This window comes from Mesoplodon densirostris, chromosome 15, assembly GCF_025265405.1.
Source record: "Mesoplodon densirostris isolate mMesDen1 chromosome 15, mMesDen1 primary haplotype, whole genome shotgun sequence".
NCBI lineage: Eukaryota > Metazoa > Chordata > Mammalia > Artiodactyla > Ziphiidae > Mesoplodon > Mesoplodon densirostris.
This window is the reverse complement of record NC_082675.1, coordinates 16051425-16076109: the sequence shown is the minus strand read 5'-3', so window position 1 is coordinate 16076109 and position 24685 is coordinate 16051425. Positions and strand designations below refer to the sequence as shown.

Genomic DNA, 24685 nt, shown 5'->3' with positions numbered 1-24685 from the left:
GTAAGTGTGTTATCAAAAGACTGAGTATCTTATGTGGAAGGTTTGACCAAAATACTATCAGGAGCTAGAACTAAATTCAGATTAAAGCATGAAAAGACTGGCAAAGCATTAATTATGGCAGAAAAAGACCCCAGGGTTCCCACAGATCGTACACTAGCCACCCCCACGTGGGGAGCTGAGAGCCGAGTGGGCATCGTACTCACTAATAAGGGAACAGGGCTGAAACCAGGGTGAGGAGAGAGAGGCGGCCCCTCACGCACAAGAGTCCCAATAAACTCAGAGATCAAGATACACATTGTAACGTGGTCCTTCAAAAAAATCAAAATTAATACAAAAAACCCATGATGAACAAAATATTAAAAGTACTGTGCTGAGCCATATTAAAGCCTGACGCAAAAGGAAAAATCATTAATACTGATCCTGTCTTTATTTAAACTTTTTTTTTTTTTTTTTTTTTGCTGTATGCGGGCCTCTCACTGTTGTGGCCTCTCCCGTTGCGGAGCACAGGCTCCGGACGCGCAGGCCCAGCGGCCATGGCTCACGGGCCCAGCCGCTCCGCGGCATATGGGATCCTCCCAGACCGGGGCACGAACCCGTATCCCCTGCATCGGCAGGCGGACTCCCAACCACTGTGCCACCAGGGAGGCCCTATTTAAACTTTTAACAGTTTGTTCACCATGGATATTTTGCATTAATTTTGACTTTCATAAGTATTATATTAAAATAATTATTTATCTAGATTACTGAGTTGTTTTGGAGCCCAACTAAATTCTGTGGCCTCATTTACCTCACTCTGGTCCCAGCCCTGTGGGAGTATTTCAAAATTTCATGACTGGGGGATAATAATTTGAAACAACAACAAAATCCATACTCAATATTACATTTCTGTCCTCATAAAACAGAACGAACTCAACAACTCTATTATGAAATTTCAAACAATATTAAAGAGTTAGAAAAAACATAAATTTAAAAATTTGAGAGAGACTGATGCAAAATAAAGACAACAACACAAAGAACTACAGTTATAAAAAGAAAGGAGAAAAATTGCTGCTGCTTCTGAAGCGAAGCTGGGGGTGAGCTCTTGGCCTCAGGATCTGCTAGATCCAGCTCTGTGGGGCCTCGATAGAGCCCGGGTCCTGGCTGAACAGAAGAAGTGGGGAAGGCAGACAGGGTAGGGTCCCCCCACATAAGAGCCACCAGAATGACAAAGTGGGACTTTGTGAAAAAGGAACTGGGACCGGTTCTTCCCCAAGAATTCATTTTAAAGGGCGAGGTGTTAGCTGTCCTCAAGCATATTGACTAACTGATTACCAGCAATGTACAGGGTACATTCTAGCTCTAGAGGACAGAACAAAATAAATACACTTGAACTCAAACAAGGGGAAGCCTGACTAGACCAAAGGAAAAAAGCAACTTGAACGCAAGCCCACATTCAAGGCTGTGGCATAGCATTTCCTGGTGGTCCCTCGGCTGGCTGAACCTAGCAGGCCTGTGGCAGGGCCTGCCCGCTGGCCTTCAGAGCCCTGACGGCTCTCCTGGGGGAGCAGCAGTGCTCTCTTCACATCGTGTACACAGCGCACCTTCTGTTAACCAAGCAGTGAACCATCTTCCCAACATTCCCTGAATCACTTCTTAAATCTTTGACCCCCAGAGCTCCTCTTTAAGGTAAGATGTTAAAAATAGGGAAAACAGGACATGGAGAGGGGTATGATTTTTTTTTTTTGGCTGCGCTGCATGGCTTGCGGGATCTTAGTTCCCTCACCAGGGATCGAACCCAGGCCCGTGGCAGTGAAAGCACTGAGTCCTAACCACTGGACCACCAGGGAAGTCCCAAGAGGGGTATGATTTTTGCTCAGTTTTTTTTCTATAAATTTCTTTAAAAAGTCTATTAATTAAAAAAAAATCTATAACCTACCTTTAATTGACTTATCATTGAAATAATCTTCTAACCCTGGGCTCCCCTGCGTATCAAACAAACTCTGATTTACTACAGACACAGTGAGGATCTCTTCCGTCGACATTTCCATCAATTCATCTTCACCATCCAAACTTGACAAACCAATCAAGTCATTATTGTTAAATAAACTCGCTCGGATTTTCTCGATTTTGGCTCGGGATCTAATCTGTGTGAACAAGGAAAAGGGTAAGGATTTGAGTGGAGAGATCAGTCACTCAGCTAGCTGTATGAACTTTCTTTCCCTCCCATCTGTCCCTGAAACCCTCTACTGTCTTCAGCGTTGGGAGTGTGGCCTGGCCGGGGCGAGGTGGCCTTCCCGGCAAAGTCTCTCTCGTATGTGCTGAAAGTGGTAACCTGCAGGAGAACAGCTCAACTGGACATCTCTGTTGCTAAACCCCGGTCAGGTCTGTGGCTCTACGCAGGTGCCCCGGGGGTTCAAGTCCATGCTTGGCTCCGAGAAAATCCCCAGGGAGAAGGTGGACAGATTCTGGGAGGAAGCCCACCCCTGGATCTTTGAGCTCTCCTGTCAGAGCCCGTGGGGTGGGGAGCAAGGGGGTGCAAGTTCTCCTCCTAGTGCCTCCCCCTCCATATCTAATAAGGGCGAGGATGGTTTTTACTCTGCACCCAACTCCTGTTACACAGTGGGCAGGAAGACACAGGATGCAGGATTTCTAAACAAGGAGGCCCAGGAAACACATGGGATCTTGAAGTGGAAATGTAATCTGGCAACACGTGCAGCATCTGAAACTCAGAATCACTCAGAACAGAACGGCAAGTCTGTTCTCACCCTGCTCAGTGGGGATCCCTCCTACCAATGGCAATGGTTAAAACAACCCAAAGTCACTCAGAAAGAGGCCACTGGGGCCTGAGTTGGAAAACACTTGATGATGCCCACCCATCAGGAAAGGTCAGCCCCTGGAGCCCCTCCCACACTCCGCAATGAACTGTATTTACTTCCTGACAGACTTGCTATCACACTCAGAGATGGGACCTCAAATACAGATAATCAACATGACTAATCACTGCTGTTTCCAAGAGCCGCCTCAGGGAGCCCGCTAAGTGCCCCAATGTCACCCACTAGTTAGTCCCTTGGAAATAATATTGGAAGGCTTAAAGAGGCCTGGGGGATTCTAACCGCTCATGATTTAAGTGGTTGCCAAGGCGTGAGGTGCTTACCTCCACGACCGCGAAGCCTTTGATGGGGCGTGCTGCGAGGGGCTGGTTGTCCAGGGACGTGACTGTGTACATGGAGCCCATGTCTGACACTGAGGCCGTTTCTGCGTTGTCCAGTGGCTCCCCCAGGCTCCCGAGGCTGCCCAGGCTGCTGGTGCTGCATAGGGAAACGTCCAGGCTCTCCTGGCTGGACACTACGTGGGGCTCCAATAAGCCCGCAGGGATGGGCAGCTCTAGGCCCGAGGGCAGCGGTTCCGTGGAGATGTCGCTGACCGTCTGCAAGATGCCCTGGGAGCTGCAGATGGAGGCTTGGCTGGTGGACGCAGACGCACTGATGCTCATGGCGGGGGTCGGGCTGTGGGACGTGCTGACCTCCAAGCTGTCTGTGCTGGGGAAGCCAAGGGTCTTATCTGGCTCGGCTTTCCCATCACCGCCCTCGGCCTTGTCTTTTGGTTTCTTGGGGTCTTCATCCTGCAGGGGGATGTAGATCTCGTCTTTGAAGACCCCGCCGTGGGCGTTGCAGGCCTTGCGGATGGCGCCTCTGACGATGCCCTCGTCCAGGTGGGTGGGGATCCCAGAGATCACCAGCAAGCGGCTATGGGCGGTGGGACCCACCAGGGCCTGGCAGGCATCGGCAATGGCGTCGCTCGTCACACCCAGCCCCTGCGGGTCCTTCCTGGTGAGGTGCCGGAGGATGATGAGCAAGGTCAGGGCGCGATGGAACCACAGCATGTCTTCGGGCTTGCCACCCCCGATGCTCAGCACGGCGGGGTCCGAGTCCACTGAGCGCGAGGACTGGCGCTTCCCGGAGGAGGAGGCCTTTTCCCGCTTCATCTTGACTTTCTTCCTCTTGGACAGGAGGCTGGGGCTCTGCGGCGTCTGTCCTGGGGAGGACGATGAGGAGGATGACGAGTCGCTGAGGCTTGGGGCGGTTGCCGACGTCACCCCGCTGGCAGTGACGCTCATGTTGGTAGGCAGAGTCACCTCGGCCACCGCCAGGCACCCTTCCATGAGTGCGTGGAAATACGTAGAGAACCTGCCCTGGTCGGTGGCCGCCACGGTCCCCGAGCCTCCGCACGTGCTGCCCGAGACCCAGCTCTGAGTCTCCTCGTCGTACAGCTTGTGGAGCTCCGACTGCAGGGCCATCAGCATGGCCAGGCAGGGGTTCAGCTGGAGGGCAATGGACGAGGACAGGCCGGCAGGGTGCTTCCTCTGCTCCAGGCTGTGCACTGTGCGCAGGAGCTCTGCCAGGAGGTGGAAAACCAGCTCTTTCACGCAGGCCGCCATGTCCGTGGTCCACAGGAAGTTTCCTGAGGCGAATGAAAGCCAAAAAAAAAAAAAAAAAATCACCTATACAGAGCTTACTATGTGCCAGGCGCTGTTCTAAGGCACTTTAATGGAGTCAGCCCTCACAGCGACCGCGTGAAACAAACATTACATCCTTCATCCCCATCTCACAGATGAAGAAACAGAGGCTCAAAGAGCTGAAGGACTCACACGGCTGCCACACGGTCACACAATCTCACAGGGCAGAGCCGGGCAGGCTGGCCCCAGAGCTGGTGGCCTTCACCCCTGTGCCAGGTGACCGCATGGAACCAGCTTCTACAGCTCTGACCCCGAAATCATTGTTTTCTTTCTCATAAAGTTATTAAGCAGGTTGGTGACAAATCACTAGCATAATGTTTCCTGAACCATGGGACGCTTACTACTGGGGGCATACAATCCAATTTTACCAGATAGCTCAGAAATACACGTGGAAAAATGATTCCTTTTAAACTCCTCTTTTAGTCCTGATTTTGTCAACAAGAAAGCCTCACTCTGGGGCTAGAATATTCTTTTTTTTTTTTTTTTTTTTTAAGCGGTACGCGGGCCTCTCATGGTTGTGGCCTCTCCCGTTGTGGAGCACAGGCTCTGGACGCGCAGGCTCAGCGGCCATGGCTCACGGGCCCAGCCGCTCAGCGGCATGTGGTATCTTCCCAGACCGGGGCACGAACCCGTGTCCCCTGCATCGGCAGGCGGACTCCCAACCACTGTGCCACCAGGGAAGTCCCTAGAATATTCTTAATAGAGGATAGCCCAGAGACCCAGAGCCTTCGACAGGGAACAGTAGTTAGCCAGAATTTCTTAACAGTAACTGCTTAACTTTTTATTTCTATAGTTATCTTCTAGTTATGGCAAGGGATACGAATTTTCTGTTTAAAGTAGCAAGATAAAGTTTCCTTTAAAATTCAGTATAAGTTTAAAAAAAGGAAGGAGTTGATTGCCATAAAAAGCAATCAATAAATGTTGATAGGCATGATTTGTAGACGTGGCAGAGATCACATAAAGGTGGCATGGGAATGACTGAAGTCTAGGAAATACTGTCTAGCACAACCGTGGGCCACACATCTGTGCCAAGGTCCCCTTCATGCCAGATGCGTGTCTTCTATCCCCAGTCACATTGTGGACAGGGAGTCCCAACGGCCAGGTCTGGCTGACTTACCGAGAATCCCAATTAGGCCCAGCACCCATGAAGGAGGGGACTAGGCTGACTACTCTCAGGGGTGATGCTGTTTTGATAATTCTAATTGGTAATGAACTCATGGCTGTCACGGGACATGGTGCTCATGGAGCCACTGACAGGGAATAAAGGCCAATGGGGCCTAAGGCCAGGCCCTCAGGTGCTCCTATTTCCTTCTCTTGCCATTGTCCTTCCTCTGCCGTTGGACATTTTTGGAAGACGATGGGCTTGGAGAGAAATCTCCACCAAAATTGCAAATGGTGGCCCGAGAGCTGAGACCGGCCACATACATCTCGTTCCCACAGCCAGTGGTTGGTTCCCTTGCTCACCTCTTCCGACCCCCTGCTCAATGTGTTTTAAAGAATGTGAATTAGTTGTCGACATTTAGAAACTGGGAAATTCACATCAATATCTAGATTTCTGGCTTTTCTTGAAATAAAAAGTGACAGTATCTGGTAGGACTAGGGCCATGTTCTTATACAGCAAATGAGTAGCAGGGCTCAGTGGCTGCCCCACAGGACACGTGCCCTCCAGTTCCCTGGAGGTCCTGGGTCCACTTTCCTTTTGAATTCCTCTCACTTACATCATCTCCCTGACCCCTGAGGGCACCTGAGTTTGCCAACATGTTTTTCCCTCCAACATTTTATTATGAAAAAATACAAAAATATTAAAAAGTTGAACACCTTATACAGTCAATATTTGGATGCTCACCACCTAGATTCTACCATTAACATTATTACATGTGTAACAAAGCTGTGTTTGCTTTATTACACATCTATCTATCCCTCTATTCATCCATAGACTCATCTTAGTTTTTTTTTTTTTTTCTTTTCTTTTTGCGGTATGTGGGCCTCTCACTGTTGTGGCCTCTCCCGTTGCGGAGCACAGGCTCCGGATGCGCAGGCCCAGCGGCCATGGCTCACGGGCCCAGCCGCTCCACGGCATATGGGATCCTCCCAGACTGGGGCACGAACCCGTATCCCCTGCATTGGCAGGCAGACTCTTAACCACTGTGCCACCAGGGAGGCCCTCATCTTAGTTTTTGATTGTTTCAAAATAAGTTGCAGATATCAGTATTTTTATCCCTAACCACTTAAGCAGACATATCATTAATTAAAACTCAATTTTTAGAAAAAATTTGAGGTAAATTTATATGCTAAGTTCACAACTCTTTTAAGTTTACCATTCCATGAGTTTTGCTACAATGCCATCTCTCTGTAACCTTTCAGGTGCTGTGAGGTCATAATGTTTGAAGGTGAAGGGTGGTATGGAAGTGGACAATGTTACAGAACCAAAGTTACAATAATGGCATATGTTTGTGTTTTAAAGTAAAGTATGATAAAATTAATCTTATTTTCCTGGTTAGATGCCACCCCTCACAATAACGAAAGCACCCTGCAAGTCATGGACTTGGAAGTCTAGGCTACACTTTCCACTCAACTCCCCAAGCCCAACTGACAGCAAGCTGACGAGAGCTGTCGCCACCCAGGCCACATGGCCACCCCAGGCGCACCGGCCAGCTCCTTCCCCAGGCACCTGGCCAGCTCCACCAGCCTGATCCTGAGCGAAGGAAGGCCTCACCGAGCAGTTCCACCACTTGCAGGAGGACGGACGTCGGGATGGTGTCAGGCTCGTCCTCAGATCTCCCTTCGCCGTCCTCCGACTTCCAGGACAGCAGCTGCTCTGCGAAGGCCATCGCCAGTGGGAACTCAAGGGGCAGAGAGTGTAACACCAGCACGGCTCCGGGAGGGGGAGACACCCCTAGAAGAAGCGTCCAGAAGGAAAGCTCATGACTGGTAGCACCCGATCAAAACAAGCTTGCGATAAAGACCTGCCAGGTGTGCCCAGAGAAACAGGGCCAGAAAGCCTGTCCACTCGTGCACTGGGGGCGAGAGGAAATGTCACTCCCCACACTCCAGATGGAGTCAGCCGCAGGCGCAGGAGGAGCGGAGGACATCCTCCAAGGAGTCCACCTGTTGGTGTGAGAATGGGACAAAGGGCAGCAGTGGGGACAGGGAAGGATAAACATCTACCAGTCAGTCAGATACCAACCAGCCTGATGACCTGGCATGGAAACAGGAAGTCAGACTTTAAAAGATGCTTCACTGGAATGGTCCCAGCCTGGTAAAGAAATAACCAGCCCTTTGGTGCAGCTACAATCCCATGGGAGCATCAGCTTATTTTAGATTTACAGAGTGGACCAGCAAGGGGGCCCCTAGACTTCAGGAACTACCAGAATTCTCTTTTACTGCCTTCGGTCATTGTCATAGCCTGAATCTGTCCGAAGCTGCCTACGATGAGAGAAGAAAGACCCTGAGGTCTGATCCCTGTCACACCCTGCACCGCACCCCAACCCCCTCCGCAAGCACTGGTCAGACATAAGCTGGGGTACCAGGGGTCTCTGGCCGGCTCAGGAGGAACCATGTTGACTGGCTTGTACTTTGGGGTGAATGTTTATTTGGGGAATGATAGGTAAGACAGAGATCTTCTGTGTTTAACATAAATTTTAAAAACAGTGTAGGCAAAATACAATGAAAAAAACAGACCCTAATAAAAAGAGATCATAAACTTGTTTAGCATTGACCAAATACCTTAAGAAACGTCCTTTCATTTTATTCCCTAAGGATGCAGTGTCTCCAGGACTGGATGGGTGCAGAAGCCAAGGCCCAATTTTGGCTGAAAGTTCAAATACATCTTTATAATTGTCTTGAACAAACATGTGTCCATCTTCTCCTGTCCAACATGCCAAGGAGGTGCAGTGCAAGTCTGACACTAGGTTTCCCTTCCTCTGTGTGTTGACTCAGAAACAGAGTCAGCTGTCCCCAGTATACAAAGCAGACAGTCAGCGAGAGCTTCAGGATTTACAGAGATGGAGACCTCATCTAAATCCAAATCTGCAGAGGCTTAACAAAGGATGCCAGGGAGACAAGACCACTTGGGCTTCCCAGCCTGGCCACCACCAGGCTTTGTTTACCATTGACATGGGGAGCAGATGGTCACTGAGGCCCGTGCCCCAGGGAGCCACAGTATACCTGAGAGAGTTCAGGTTTAATGAGAACTTGAAGGGCAGCCAGGATTATTACAGCTAAACGATGGGACTGCTCTGTTTAGATCATTCTGAATAGCACACGCTTGTGAAAGGAAAGGAAATCCCCACTGTAGTCTGGGCAGCATCTGCCAGGTCTTCCCCTGGCAGGAAAGGGAGAACTTTTAATCCACTGTCTCTGAAATACACTGCCCCAAGCAGTCCTTTTCTTTACCCATAGGAAACTGGAACACAGCACGGTAGAAAATCCTTTCAATTTTCACAAAGAAGGAAAGCAGAGAATGACTTCAAAGCTGTGCTTATTACCGTGAGCTAATTCAGAGACTTACCCAGTTTGATGTGGACTTTGTCTGTGGAGAGGATCACAGAAGGGTACTGGTTGGTGGTGGGAGGCGGTGTGAGCCCCGTGTTGGCTGGAGACGCATCCCGCGGGTAACAGATGGCCTCGATGAGGTTTAGCTGGCCATTTCGCTTCACTTTGTGGCCCAGCCCGTACACGAGCACCCGCGCCCACGGTGCCTTGTACAGAGAGGAGCTGAGGAGGAGGGATGAGTGTGAGCAGAGTCCAACCATGTCAACAAACACTTTGTTGTGAGAGGCGGGGTGAGAACTGGGCACACGTTAAGTCACCTCCATTACATTTTAGAAGGTCATTCTTTATATAGACTAATTTCCAAAACATGGAAATTAGGGAAGAACTGTAAATCATGTTCAAGTACAGTATGCATTAAAGAATAAAAGCAATGAGTTTTTTTCTTCTGTAAATTGTACCAGAATCTGTCTTACTTTTGTCTCCCCATCACCAACTTCTACAGTATGGGCAACTTACTCTTTGCGGAATCCAGACTGACTTTCTTTGCAAGATACGACTACGAAAGCCGCCCCGGGGAAATTGACGTCCATGTTGACTTTGGACTCGGAAATTGGAAACTCTTCGGAGGGGAACTGCTCTGGTGCCGTCTGCAGAGACATTTAACAGGGAAAGCCACGGGTTAAACACAAGAGAGCATTTCCTTTTCCCAGCTCCCAGGCAAAGGAGAGCCAATGCACACACTGTAACAGGATCAGGAGGACAAAAAAGCCCTCTGGGAGGAAGGACACCACGGATGGGACAAGGCAGGGGAGCTGCGAAGAAAAGCAGACTAGTGGGGCTTGGGGAAGAAAGTGTCATTTTCAGCCAGCCCATAAGATTTCCAATTGAAACCTGTAACCTCAGTTTAGGGACATCAGAACTTTGGGCTTTTACCTGCAGGAAAGAGCAGATCTGTTTCGTCAGCTCCAACAGGCTCTCCTCACCCTGGTGCAGGGTCCGAGTGATGGCCACATTGAGCCACTCTCTCACTGTCTGGGAGCTGCCCTGGTAGAAGAGGTCCGTGGCCGAGCAGTTCTGGGAATGGACGCAGTGCTGCAGGGACTGTGCCAGGAGGATGGAGCTGGAGCTGATGGTGCCGTCTGGGGACAGGAAAGAAAACACAAGTCAACAAGAACAGCAGCAGCCAAGGGCTGTGGGACCCTGAGTAACGAACCAGGAGCATTCTGTCCAGAAAACCAGGATGGGTTAGCTTGGACATACATCTTGGATAATAGACGTTACCAGTCAGATCCTGCAGGGGGTGGGGGCTTCAGGAGTTTGGCGGTCTTTAACTTTTTGCTTTCTTTTAAGCTACAAAACTGTTGCCTAAAATAAAAACCTGAGCTGAAGCCCAGGTCTACTAAGCAGGTAGAAGTGGAGCTGCTTGGATTCAGGGGTTCCCAGAGCCTGACTTATCGGCTGCCCTGGCCAACCTGGAGTTTCACCAAGGAACCACTGGAGTAGCTCAGAGTGGAGTTTATAAAGCAAGTGTTAGTCACTGTGGCAAAGCTTCTTCCACAAGCATGTTAAAGCTTTTCAGGTCTGTTTTGGAGCCTCTAATTTCTTGGGGTGGGCCACTGGACCCCACGTGTTGAAGTGGCCTGTGGAGATGTAGTTCACACAGGCACTGGCTGGGACCCCATGGCTGTGAGAGATGTCCTTTATGCTTAGAATGCCACCTGCCCTCTCACTCCTGCTCCCATCTTAGTAGCTAGGAGGTCAAGGGAAGCAGGCTGGAGGCCAAGGTGCCAGAGGAAGACATAAGGGGCCCTTCAGTCTTCAGCCGGGTTGAGGGCAGAGTCATCGCTTAGTATTCACCAAGGGAGCAAACACACAGCATCAGTCAGCACTCCAAGGGCCCCACGTTGAGCAGATGCACACAGGCTGGCCTATTAAAACAGCTCCGCTTGAGGTCACGATGAATCAGTTAGGTCTCTTTGGTGGCGTTTGATGGCAGGAACGTTTCCCTGTCTTTACACGTCAAACAGAATGTCTGTGACAACAGTACAGTGACTAGATTTCATAAATAAGACTTCATTTTCTTTGATCCACGATTAGTTTGCTTAATGAATGCTTAATAGGTTAATGACTAAATATGTCATCTAATACACTTAGATTTTTCAAAGAGTGAGAAAGCACTGCAAAGACAGCTGCCATCTTTCGTGCAGTTTATCTACACTAAGTCTAAAGGTCCTGTGCTGGGATTCCTCCCCCTGCTCACGTGGAGAACAAGGACACTAAGCACAGCTCCTGCTTGGCGCCCGGCTCACCCTCAGGGCTATTCCATCCTGGGCCTAATTTCTGCAGTGACAGCGGCAAAGCCAAGGTTTACCTGGGAGGGGAGGAGCGAGGAGCTGATTGGACAGCAGCTGCAGGTGCTCCAGGGTAATGTCCCGGATGGCAGGGATGTGGAAGAGGCGGGTAAACAGGTGAGGCAGCTTGGGGGCGAAGATGTTGAGCAGGGCCATGCGGCAGTACAGCCTGGCCAGTGCGGCCTCGCAGCGCAGCAGCTCCCTGCAAGGGAAGGGCAGGGGACAGGCACTGAGCTCTGACGCTCCAGCCTCCACACCGGGCCGGGCCACGGGCTGCTGAAGGGGAAGGACCACATCTCAGGTTTCTCTGGCCTCATGTTCTGTGCTCCAAGTTAGACACTTGTGTTTTAAACAAAAAGCCACATTTAGTTATGTTTGATCTTTCCCAACTCAAAAACCACCATGGAAAAAGAAATGAAAATATATGTTCACATAAAGACTCACATATACGTGTGTTCATAGTAGCATACACAGAGTAGCCAAAAAGTGGAAACAGCCCAAATGTCCAACAACTGAGGCACGGTAAATCCATACAATGGAATGTTATTCACAAATAAAAAGGGATGAAGCACTGACACGTGCTACGACATGGATGAACCTGGACAGCCCTGTGCTAAGTGAAAGAAGCCAGACACAAAAGCTCACATATTATGAATCCATTTATATAGAGTGTCCAGAATTAAGCAAATCCATAGAAACAGAAATTAGATTGGCGGGGTTGAGCTAGGGGACGGGAGAAGGGGAACTGACTACTAATGGGTGTGGGGTTTCTTCTTGGGGTGATGAAAATGCTCTAAAACTGAGAGGGATGATGGTTACAGAATTTTGTGAATATACTAAAAATTGTTGGCCTGTATACTTTAAGTGGGTAAATTACATGGTATGTGAATTGTACCTCTGTAAAGGTATTATAAAAATTTCAGTGTGGGCATTTTTTTTTATGTGATGAATTTATGAAGTGATTGGCATTCACCTTGAATAATAGCTCATTAGTGACTAAGCAGGTCTCATTTAGAAATGCATCTCTTGGTAAAGAATCTAATCTAGCTAATACTAAGCATAGGGGAGGCTCCCTGTATTTTATTAACTAATCACCATAATTAAAAGTTCTGCTGGTAGTAAGCACTTAATCAAGAAGGCAAGTTAGAAGTAGCCCTTTTGGAATGTAAATTGGTGCAGCCACTGTGGAAAACAGCATGGAGGTTCCTCAGAAAACTAAAAATAGAGTTACCATATGATCGAGCAATTCCATTCCTGGGCATATATCCAGACAAAACTATAATTCAAAAACATACATGCACCCCTATGTTCAAAGCAGCACTATTCACAATAGCCAAGACATGGAAACAACTTAAATGGCTATTGACAGATGAACGGATAAAGAAGATGTGGTATATATATACAGTGGAATATTACTCAGCAGTAAGAAAGAATGAAATAACGCCATTTGCAGCAACATGGATGCAACTAGAGATTATCATACTAAGTGAAGTCAGAAAGAGAAAGACAAATACCATATGATATCACTTATACGTGGAATCTAAAATATGACACAAATGAACCTATCTATGAAACAGGAACAGAATCATGGACATAGAGAGCAGACTGGTGGTTGCCAAGGGGGAGGGGGTTGGGGGAGGGATGGATTGGGAGTTTGGGATTAGCAGATGCAAACTGGTATCTATAGGATGGATAAACAACAAGGTCCTACTGTATAGCACAGGGAACTATATTCAATATCCTATGATAAACCATAATGGAAGAGAATACGAAAAAGAACGTTATATATATATAAAACTGAGTCACTTTGATGTACAGCAGTAGTTAACATAACATTGTAATTCAACTCTACTTCAATAAAAAATAAATTAAAAAAGAAAAAGAAGTAGACCTTTTGTGTCTCTAAAGTCTAGGTCTAAACCCACTCGGAGCCAACAGGGGTCACTTGATATTACCTACTGACCCAAATTAAAGGTAATGCTGGTCCATCGTATAAAGTGAAGACAAAAAAGAAACCAGCTACGATGGTGCAGGTTAGGTGGGTTCTTTCTCGGCTCCACCAGTTTGTAATATTCTTGCGCCAGAATTTAAAACAAACCAACTCCACCTGCTTCTTCCCGCCTCAGAAGTCTGCCTGTTGACAGTGTACTAGCACAGCTCACAAGGACCAGGGCAGCAAAACAGATGAGGCCTGACGATGAAAGCTGAAAGCCCTACAGGCTCCCCCCAGCTCTCTCCTCAGATTGAAAAGCCTCCAGTTGCCAGGGTGAAGCTGGAGTGAGATTATTTTCGGTCGACTTTGCAGACTGTTGATGTCTCTGAAGTCTCTGCTGAGGAGCCCCCCACCCCACCTCTTCATTCTCTAAAGTCCTCTCTCAAACCCACGTGAGCACTTTAGGCAGAGTACACCTCTGATGAAAACCCATACTATGAGCAGAAATTCCATCATTGTATTGATCAAACAAATCTATGGCATGTTTCATATTTCTCCCAATACCGAGATCACCACATTAATACTGATCGTAAATGTCCTACATCTGTAGCCTGATTGTAACCTTGCGAAGCACTTTCTTGCCTTTTCTCTAAGTTGCTAGTCAACAGTCAATAGGTTTCATCTATCAGAAAAATTTGCCAAAAATATGACTGAAAGTCTTATTAAAGAAGTTTTTAAAAACTTTAAGAGTACCATATTGATATTCAAGCATATATGTTTGGGGATCCTTTTCCACAAATATTTGGAGTCTACAGTGTGAGCCAGGGCCCAGATTAAGCACTGGGAGCCCTAGCAAAGAATCAGACAAGGTCTCTGCTTTTAGGAAGCTTATGTTCTAGAGGGAGGAGACACACAATAAACAAATTTTTTAAAAAAGCAAAAATATCAGGTCCTGGAAGGGAAGTATTGATAAAATCCAGTGTTATGACAATGTGCTCCTGTGGGCTTACTTTAGATGGTGAGGCAAGGCTTTTTTGGAAAGGTGACATATTCACTGAGATCTGAATGACAAGAATGAGACAGCCAATCCACCAGAGGGCAGACAGCAGAAGCAAGAAGAACTAAAATCCTGCAGCCTGTGGAACAAAAACCACATTCACAGAAAGACAGACAAAATGAAAAGGCAGAGGGCTATGTACCAGATGAAGGAACAACATAAAACCCCAGAAAAACAACTAAATGATGTGGAGATAGGCAACCTTCAGAATAATGATAGTGAAGATGATCCAGGACCTCGGAAAAAGAAAGGAGGCAAAGATCGAGAAGATGCAAGAAATGTTTAACAAAGTCCTAGAAGAATGAAAGAACAAACAAACAAAGACAAACAATACAATAACTGAAATGAAAACTACAGTAGAAGGAATCAATAGCAGAATAACTGAGGCAGGAGAACGCATAAGTGACCTGGAAGACAGAATGGTGGAATTCACTGCTGCAGAACAGAATAAAGAAAAAAGAATGAAAAGAAATGAAGACAGCCTAAGAGACCTCTGGGACAACATTAAATGCAACAACATTCGCATTATAGGGGTCCCAGAAGGAGAAGAGAGAGAGAAAGGACCCAAGAAAATATTTGAAGAGATTATAGTCGAAAACTTCCCTAACATGGGAAAGGAAATAGCCACCCAATTCCAGGAAGTGCAGAGAGTCCCATACAGGATAAACCCAAGGAGAAACATGCCGAGACACATAGTAATCAAACTGGCAAAAATTAAAGACAAAGAAAAATTATTGAAAGCAGCAAGGGAAAAGCAACAAATAACATACAAGTGAACTCACATAAGGTTAACAGAGTTTCTCAGCAGAAACTCTACAAGCCAGAAGGGAGTGGCATGATATACTTAAAATGATGAAAGGGAAGAACCTACAACCAAGATTACTCTACCCGGCAAGGATATCATTCAGGTTCGATGGAGAAATCAAAAGCTTTACAGAGCAAAAGCTAAGAGAATTCAGCACCACCAAACCAGCTCTACAACAAACGCTAAAGGAACTTCGCTAAGTGGGAAACACAAGAGAAGAAAAGGACCTACAAAAACAAACCCAAAACAATTAAGAAAATGGTAATAAGAACATACACATCGATATTACCTTAAATGTGAATGGATTAAATGCTCCAACCAAAAGACACAGCCTTGCTGATTGGATACAAAAACAAGACCCATATATATGCTGTCTACAAGAGACCCACTTCAGACCTAGGGACACATTCAGACTGAAAGTGATGGGATGACATTCAGACTGAAAGTGATGGGATGGAAAAAGATATTCCATGCAAATGGAAATCAAAAGAAAGCTGGAGTAGCAATACTCATATCAGATAAAATAGACTTTAAAATAAAGAATGTTACAAGAGACAAGGAAGGACACTACATAATGATCAAGGGATCAATCCAAGAAGAAGATATAACAATTATAAATATATATGCACCCAACACAGGAGCACCTCAATACATAAGGCAACTGCTAACAGCTATAAAAGAGGAAATCGACAGTAACACAATAATAGTGGGGGACTTTAACACCTCACTTACACCAATGGACAGATCATCCAAACAGAAAATTAATAAGGAAACACAAGCTTTAAATGACACAATAGACCAGACAGATTTAATTGATATTTATAGGACATTCCATCCAAAAACAGCAGATTACACATTCTTCTCAAGTGCTCACAGAACATTCTCCAGGATAGTTCACATCTTGGGCCACAAATCAAGCCTCAGTAAATTTAAGAAAATTGAAATCATATCAAGCATCTTTTCTGACCACAACGCTATGAGATTAGAAATCAATTACAGGGAAAAAAACGTAAAAAACACAAACACATGGAGGCTAAACAATACATTACTAAATAACCAAGAGATCACTGAAGAAATCAAAGAGGAGGGGCTGGGCTTCCCTGGTGGCGCAGTGGTTGAGAGTCCGCCTGCCGATGCAGGAGACACGGGTTCGTGCCCCGGTCTGGGAGGATCCCACATGCTGCGGAGTGGCTGGGCCCATGAGCCATGGCCGCTGAGCCTGCGCGTCCGGAGCCTGTGCTCCGCAATGGGAGAGGCCGCAGCAGTGAGAGGCCCATGTACTGAGAAAAAAAAAGAAAAAAAAAAGAGGAGGGGCTTCCCTGGTGGTGCAGTGGTTGAGAGTCTGCCTGCCGATGCAGGGGACACGGGTTTGTGCCCCGGTCCGGGAAGATCCCACATGCTGCGGAGCAGCTGGGCCCGTGAGCCATGGCCGCTGAGCCTGCACGTCCAGAGCCTGTGCTCCACGACGGGAGAGGCCACAACAGTGAGAGGCCCGTGTACCGCAAAAAAAAAAAAAAAAAAAAAAAAAACAATCTAAGAGGAAATCAAAAAATACCTAGAGACAAATGACAATGAAAACACGATGATCCAAAACCTATGGGATGCAGCAAAAGCAGCTCTAAGAGGGAAGTTTATAGCTATTCAAACCTACCTCAAGAAACAAGAAAAATCTCAAATAAACAATCTAACCTTACACCTAAAGGAACTAGAGAAAGAAGAACAAACAAAACCCAAAGTTAGCAGAAGAAAGAAATCATAAAGATCAGAGCAGAAATAAATGAAATAGAAACAAAGAAAACAATAGCAAAGATCAATAAAACTAAAAGCTGGTTCTTTGAGAACATAAACAAAACTGATAAACCATTAGCCAGACTCATCAAGAAAAGGAGGGAGAGGACTCAAATCAATAAAATTAGAAATGAAAAAGGAGAAGTTACAACAGACAACACAGAAATACAAAGCATCCTAAGAGACTACTACAAGCAACTCTGTGCCAATAAAATGGACAACCTGGAAGACATGGACAAATTCTTAGAAAGGTATAACCTTCCAAGACTGAACCAGGAAGAAATAGAAAATATGAACAGACCAATCACAAGTAATGAAATTGAAACTGTGATTAAAAATCTTCCAAGAAACAAAAGCCCAGGACCAGATGGCTTCACAGGTGAATTCTATCAAACATTTAGAGAAGAGATAACACCTATCCTTCTCAAACTCTTCCAAAAAATTGCAGAGGAAGGAACACTCCCAAACTCATTCTATGAGGCCACCATCACCCTGATACCAAAACCAGACAAAGATAATACAAAAAAAGAAAATTACAGACCAATATCACTCATGAATATAGATGCAAAAATCCTCAACAAAATACTAGCAAACAGAATCCAACAACACATTAAAAGGATCATGCACCATGATCAAGTGGGATTTATCCCAGGGATGCAAGGATTCTTCAATATATGCAAATCAATCAATGTGATACACCACTTTAACAAATAGAAGAAAAGCCATATTATCATCTCAATAGATGCAGAAAAAGCTTTTGACAAAATTCAACACCCATTTATGATAAAAACTCTCCAGAAAGTGGGCATAGAGGGAACCTACCTCAACATAATAAAGGCCATATACAACAAACCCACAGCGAACATCATTCTCAATGGTGAAAAACTGAAAGCATTTCCTCTAAGATCAGGAACGAAACAAGGATGTCCACTCTCACCACTATTATTCAACATAGTTTTGGAAGTCCTAGCCAAGGCAATCAGAGAAGAAAAAGAAATAAAAGCAATACAAATTGGAAAAGAAGAAGTAAAACTGTCACTGTTTGCAGATGACATGATACTATACATAGAGAATCCTAAAGATGTCACCAGAAAACTACTAGAGCTAATCAATGAATCTGGTAAAGTTGCAGGATACAAAATTAATGCACAGAAATCTCTTGCATTCCTATACAGTAATGATGAAAAATCTGAAAGAGAAATTAAGGAAACAATCCCATTTACCATTGCAACAAAAAGAATAAAATACCTAGGAATAAACCTACCTAGGGAGACAAAAGACCTGTATGCAGAAAACTATAAGACACTGTTGAATGAAATTAAAGATGATACCAATGGATGGAGAGATATACCATGTTCTTGGATTGGAAGAATCAACATTGTGAAAATGACTATACTACCTAAAGCAATCTACAGATTCAATGCAATCCCTATCAAATTACCAATGGCATTTTTTACAGAACTAGAACAAAAAATCTTAAAATTTGTATGGAGACACAAAAGACCCCGAATAGCCAAAGCTATTGGCAAAGACACCTACAGTCCTGAGGGAAAAAAACGGAGCTGGAGGAATCTGACTCCCTGACTTCAGACTATACTACAAAGCTACAGTAATCAAGACAATATGGTACTGACACAAAAACAGAAATACAGATCAATGGAACAGGATAGAAAGCCCAGAGATAAACCCACGCACCTATGGTCAACTAATCTATGACAAAGGAGGCAAAGATATACAATGGAGAAAAGACAGTCTCTTCAATAAGTGGTGCTGGGAAAACTGGACAGCTACATGTAAAAGAATGAAATTAGAACACTCCCTAACACCATACACAAGAATAAACTCAAAATGGATTAGAGACCTAAATGTAAGACTGGACACATAAAACTCTTAGAGGAAAACTCAGGAAGAACGCTTGTTGACATAAATCACAACAAGATCTTTTTTGGTCCACTTCCTAGAGTAATGGAAATAAAAACAAAAATAAACAAATGGGACCTAATGAAACTTAAAAGCTTTTGCAAAGCAAAGGAAACCACAAACAAGACGAAAACACAACCCTCAGAATGGGAGAAAATATTTGCAAATGAATCAACGCACAAAGGATTAATCCCCAAAATATATAAACAGCTCACGCAGCTCAGTACTAAAAAAACAAACAACCCAATCCAAAAATGGGCAGAAGACCTAAATAGACATTTCTCCAAAGAAGACATACAGATGGCCAAGAAGCACGTGAAAAGCTGTTCAACATCACTAATTATTAGAGAAATGCAAATCAAAACTACAATGAGGTATCACCTCACACCAGTTAGAATGGGCATCATCAGAAAATCTACAAACAACAAATGCTGGAGAGGGTGTGGAGAAAATGGAACCCTCTTGCACTGTTGGTGGGAATATAAACTGATACAGCCGCTATGGAGAACAGTATGGAGGTTCCTTAAAAAACTAAAAATAGAATTACCATATGACCCGGCAATCCCACTACTGGGCATATACCCAGAGAAAACCATCATTCAAAAAGACACATGCAGGGGCTTCCCTGGTGGTGCAGTGGTTGAGAGTCCGCCTGCTGATGCAGGTGACATGGGTTCGTGCCCCAGTCCGGGAAGATCCCACATGCTGCGGAGCAGCTGGGCCCGTGAGCCATGGCCGCTGAGCCTGCACGTCCAGAGACTGTGCTCCACAACAGGAGAGCCCACAACAGTGAGAGGCCCCCATACCGAAAAAAAAAAAAAAGACACACGTACCCCAGTGTTCATTGCCACACTATTTACAATAGCCAGGTCATGGAAGCAACCTAAACACCCATCGACAGACGAATGGATAAAGAAGTTGTGGTACATATATACAATGGAATATTACTCAGCCATAAAAAGGAATGAAATTGGGTCATTTGTAGAGACGTGGATGAATCTAGAGACTGTCAAACAGAGTGCAGTAAGTCAGAAAGAGAAAAACAAGTATCGCATATTAACGCATATATGTGGAACCTAGAAAAATGGTACAGATGAACCAGTTTGCAGGGCAGAAATTGAGACACAGATGTAGAGAACAAACATATGGACACCAAGGGGGGAAAGCAGCAGGGGGTGCAGGTGGTGGCGTGATGAATTGGGCAATTGGGATTGAGATGCATACACTGATGTGTATAAAATGGATGACTAATAAGAACCTACTGTATAAAAAATAAATAAAATATAATTTAAAAAAAAGAATGAGACAGCCATGCAAAGTTCTGGGCAAAGCACTGCAGGCAGAGGGAACAGCATATACAGAGACATTGAGGAGGAAACAAGCTTGGTGTGTGAGAGGAACTGCGGAAGGAGAGTATGCTGGGAGAAGCAGACAGACTCTGAGGCTCGGGGAGGGTTTGGTGAGCCAGGTTAAGGGTTTGAATTCTACTCCATGGGAAGTGGAATGCCATGGGAACGTTTGAATTAGAGGAGAGAGATGAATGATCTGATCTGTGTTTCTAAAAGATCACTCGGCTGCTGTGCAGAGAAGGGAGAGCTGAGGCCTAGACCAGTGTGGTGGAGGTGGAGATGGAGAGAAGCAGCCTGGGATGTACTTTGGAGGAAGAGTCAATGGGACCTGCCGATTGGTTACGTGAGGCAGTGAGGACAAAGGGTGACTTGGGCACCCCTCACAGATGTGGAAAGACCGGTGGAGGAGAAGGCCCGAATTCCACCTCACATGCGACATTTTAGGCATCTATTAGATTAGCCTTGTCCATGTAAGAGCTGACTTCGGTTAACTTGTTTTCAGCTCAGTTCTAAAAACCTGACGAAAGTAGTATTAGGTGTGTGTGTGTGTGTGTGTGTGTGTGTGTGTGTGTGTGTGTGTGTGTGTGTGTGTGTGTGTGTGTGTGTGTGTGTGTGTGTGTGTGTGTGTGTGTGTGTGTGTGTGTGTGTGTGTGTGTGTGTGTGTGTGTGTGTTTTGGCCGCACTGTGTGGCTTACGGGATCTCAATTCCCTGACCAGGGACTGAACCTGGGCCATGGCAGTGAAAGCCGGGAATCCTAACCACTAGGCCACCAGGGAACTCCCGAATATCAGCAATATTACCAGGCATGTTGCTTACGGTCAAAACAACCCCCAGTTGGCAAGGTGCACTGGGAGGACTGAAAAAGGAGTGCTCTTGGTGGGAAGTTACAGTTTCGGGCTTTCCAGAAAATGGTGGCTCTTACGAACTGGGCCTGCCTCTTGCCGAAATCCCTAGAAGCTATGCCTGTGGAGTTGTTACAAAAGATACCGGCTTCTATTTGGGACGTGGGGCTGCTCAGCCATCACGTGAACACAGCGACGTTAAGTCTAGCCCTCACACCTGGGTTGTCCCTGGGTGGGTGGGTGGGGTCAAAGTATAGCCTTTGAACTTCTGTGTGGATGACCATGACTCCTGCTGAAATGTATGCACGACACTTCCCTGTGGCACGCCACGTTTCCCATCCTGGATCTTTCTAGGTGAAGCTAGTGCCAAGTATAGCCTATTTGGGTCTTGTGAATTTGATTGTCAAGTTGAACTTAAGACCACCCAAATGGGGCGATGAAACATCTGAGTGGAGATGGCAAGGAGGCAGTTGGATACATCCATCTGGTGCTCCAGAGAGAGGTCTAAGCTGGAGATACACTCAAGTTGCTTCAAAACTGACAATATAATGAGAAGTTACAATGCTATTGGATGAACAGTATGAAAAATAGTTTATGGGAAGTTTTATCAGAGAGCTCCATTTATCATTATATTTTCTTCTGAATTGTTGCAAGAATTTTTATGACTGAAAGAAGGAATTTACAGGTGCATGTGAGGGAATTTTGCCAGATCTTTAGGATTTAACCCACAGAGGGCAGGCACAGGTCCCCTCAGAGACCCCCGCAAAGTGCTGGGCACAAAGGAGCACACAAGGAATACCTTGTTAGTTTAACAGAAATGAGCTGGCTGCTCACACAGTGCCTGGACTCCTCTTAGTTGTGTCTTCTTGACTCGGTTTACACTTTAGAACTCTTCCACGTTCTTCAAATCTCCAAACACCCCTCAACACCCCCAACTTACAGCAGAGTACCCACGGCATAGGCCAGGTGATACTGGGTCCTGCAACTTTTCTTCCTAACTCTTGCAATTCGCTGTTATCTTTACTAGCTGCCTCTGTCTCTCTCTTAGCTTTGAAAGAAAAGCCTTCTTTGTCAACGATGAATGGCACATGTGATAAAACAGAGTAAGTGGATTTCTGTGACCCACTAGAAAGAAGGGCTCAATTTTACCTGTGAATTTATATTTTATTTATTTTTAAAAAATCTCTGGCCATGCCACGTGGCCTGTGGGATTTTAGTTCCCCAACCAGGGACTGAACCCAGGCCCTTGGCAGCGAGAACTCGGAGTCCTAACCACTGGACTCCCAGGGCATTCCCTTACCTGTGAATTTGAAGGTTGGTATTGTCCAGGGTGACCAGCCCATTGGTGGCAGTCCTTCGGTAGCCTGCTGGGGGCCTTTCCAACATATCAATAGGATACCAGTATCGGACCAGCACACCTTCGCTTCGGAGGTACGTTTCTACCTGCACCAATTCATTTACCTACAATAGAAAAAGGAAATGTCTATTTGTTTTTTTTATTTTTATTTATTTATTTTATTTATTTGTTTTTTGAGCACTAACTTTTTCCCCCAAGTTTTAAAATACATATGTATACATATAAGACCAAACTTTTATAGCAGTAAATACTAGTTTCATGTCACTGATTGAGGCTAAAAGTTCAAAGATATCTGGATAGTGTATTTAGTTTTTTCATACCAGTTGGGAAATTTTAATTGGTACAATAAATTAAAGAACTTCAATGTAATATGAGTTTGAAATTTAAAGAGAAGAGTGGTATATTTCAGTAACAGTTCAACATGCATTCTTGCCAGGTAAAATTTATGTTCATTGTTTTTATGTTAATAATTTTGTAAAAGCAGAGAATCTGTCTGATCGCTCTATTTTATTGCTAGGAAAATAAAAATGTAAGCTCATGAATACACATTCTGGATTCAAATAGCAATGTAATCTTGATTTAGGGACTACTATTAAAACAAAGGGAATCAAACCACTTGAGACATAACAGATTATTACTTTAACAAAATTTCTATTTTTCTAATTTTCCTTTCACACGTTTCCGTTGCTGAAAAATACTGTCAGTTACGTACTTTCTGATAACCAGAATCAGAGCTTGTCTCAGCAGGCAGTGGGAGATTAACAGTATTACTAATGGAATTTTCTACTTGAAAGTTCACCTTAGTAAATCACCAGCCAACAGCCTCTCTTAAAAATGTAATGATTTAAATTGTACTCTGGGGCTTCCCTGGTGGTGCAGTGGTTGAGAGTCCACCTGCCGATGCAGGGGACACAGGTTCGTGCCCCGGTCCGGGAAGATCCCACATGCCGTGGAGCAGCTGGACCCGTGAGCCATGGCCGCTGAGCCTGCGCGCCCGGAGCCTGTGCTCCGCAATGGGAGAGGCCACAACAGTGAGAGGCCCGCGTACCGCAAAAGAATAATAATAATAATAATAAAATAATAATAAATTATACTCTGGTAAAATGGAGTCAGTTGAAGATGTAAAATTTTCAATTTCAAAGCATTAGTGATACCTAACATTATCTGTATCCATAGACAGACAGATACCAAAGCTTATCTATGTGGTGATAGATACTTCTATATCTGAGACTCTTAGGCTTGATCTGTGTATTATTTCATCAGTTTTTCCTGCATGGGAAACAGAAATGCAAGCATGTGCATGTAACCTAAGGATTATGTAGTCACAGCCTTCAAACAGCCTTCAAGGCCTCTGTTTTCAAAGAAAGCTTCGGCTTGGCCCTTACTCTCTTCTATTCCTTCCCCCCTGCCACCCCACCCCACCTTAAACCTTGCTGAGCCCCATGAGAGGGCTCTGCAAAGCTGAGAAGAAAACAATTGATCTAGCTTAATACACTCATTTTACAGACGGGGAAACTGAGGCTGCGAGAACCAGTAAGATGACATGATCAAAATCACAAAACTATTTCTTTGAGTCTGTATAACAATCATGACAATGACAGATCATCCATTCATCAAGGCCAACAGGAGAATTTTCCCTTGGAACTTGGTAGATGTAAGGTAGGGGCAGTCTGAACATGGTTCATGGAAAAAAACAGCAGCAGCAGCATGGTCTGAAGGCGATGACAGCACTGAGAGTTAACAGCTTACGTTCTACAGTCAGCGCTGATCTGGGCCCATGAGAAAATCTCAGGCAAGTCATCTGGCATGACAGCACTCAGCCTGGTTTCTTTATCCCTAATTTGAAGAATAATCTATCTGTATAATCACTTTTTAAGGTATTTGGAGTCTGGGCATGAAAGTCTCAGTGTATATAAAAGGCTGTTCACTCACTGAATCAACATCTAAGACAACTCCATGAAGCCCAAAGGTTTTCAGCATCCCTCGGATGGCAAATTTTGGCAGGGCAGTTCCAACAGTACTGCTGGCTACGTTATTGCTGTCTGGAGAGCGGGTTACTACCGTGAGACCTGAGGAGGGTAGAGGGAAAAGTTTTTTCAGGAGCAAGTACCATTATTATTTTGGGACCCTATATTTTAGGGTCTAAAATAACTCTACAGCATTTACCAATACCCTCAGTTTAGTTATAACCCAAAAGGAACACGGCTCAGTCCGGAAGATAATAAAACAAAGTGTGGTAAGAACTCGGGCAATTTAACAATAAAAAGACAAGCCAATTAAAAAATGGGCAGAA

At 45.3% G+C, this 24685-nt stretch overlaps 1 protein-coding gene across 4 annotated transcripts in view; it reads right to left on the bottom strand.

The window, feature by feature from the left end:
* The window catches only part of HECTD4 (HECT domain E3 ubiquitin protein ligase 4), a 193069-nt gene that overhangs the window by 18782 nt on the left and 149602 nt on the right, over window positions 1-24685 (bottom strand). For all 4 annotated transcript variants that reach the window (XM_060119741.1, XM_060119742.1, XM_060119743.1 and 1 more), the window contains exons 54-62: window positions 24325-24461; window positions 22336-22496; window positions 11361-11542; window positions 9923-10128; window positions 9506-9636; window positions 9006-9211; window positions 7212-7391; window positions 3134-4440; window positions 1916-2123 (exon numbers count right to left, since the gene is read on the bottom strand). In XM_060119741.1, coding sequence (XP_059975724.1) covers window positions 1916-2123; window positions 3134-4440; window positions 7212-7391; window positions 9006-9211; window positions 9506-9636; window positions 9923-10128; window positions 11361-11542; window positions 22336-22496; window positions 24325-24461 — 2718 coding nt within the window. The remainder of the gene's footprint in view (window positions 1-1915; window positions 2124-3133; window positions 4441-7211; window positions 7392-9005; window positions 9212-9505; window positions 9637-9922; window positions 10129-11360; window positions 11543-22335; window positions 22497-24324; window positions 24462-24685) is intronic.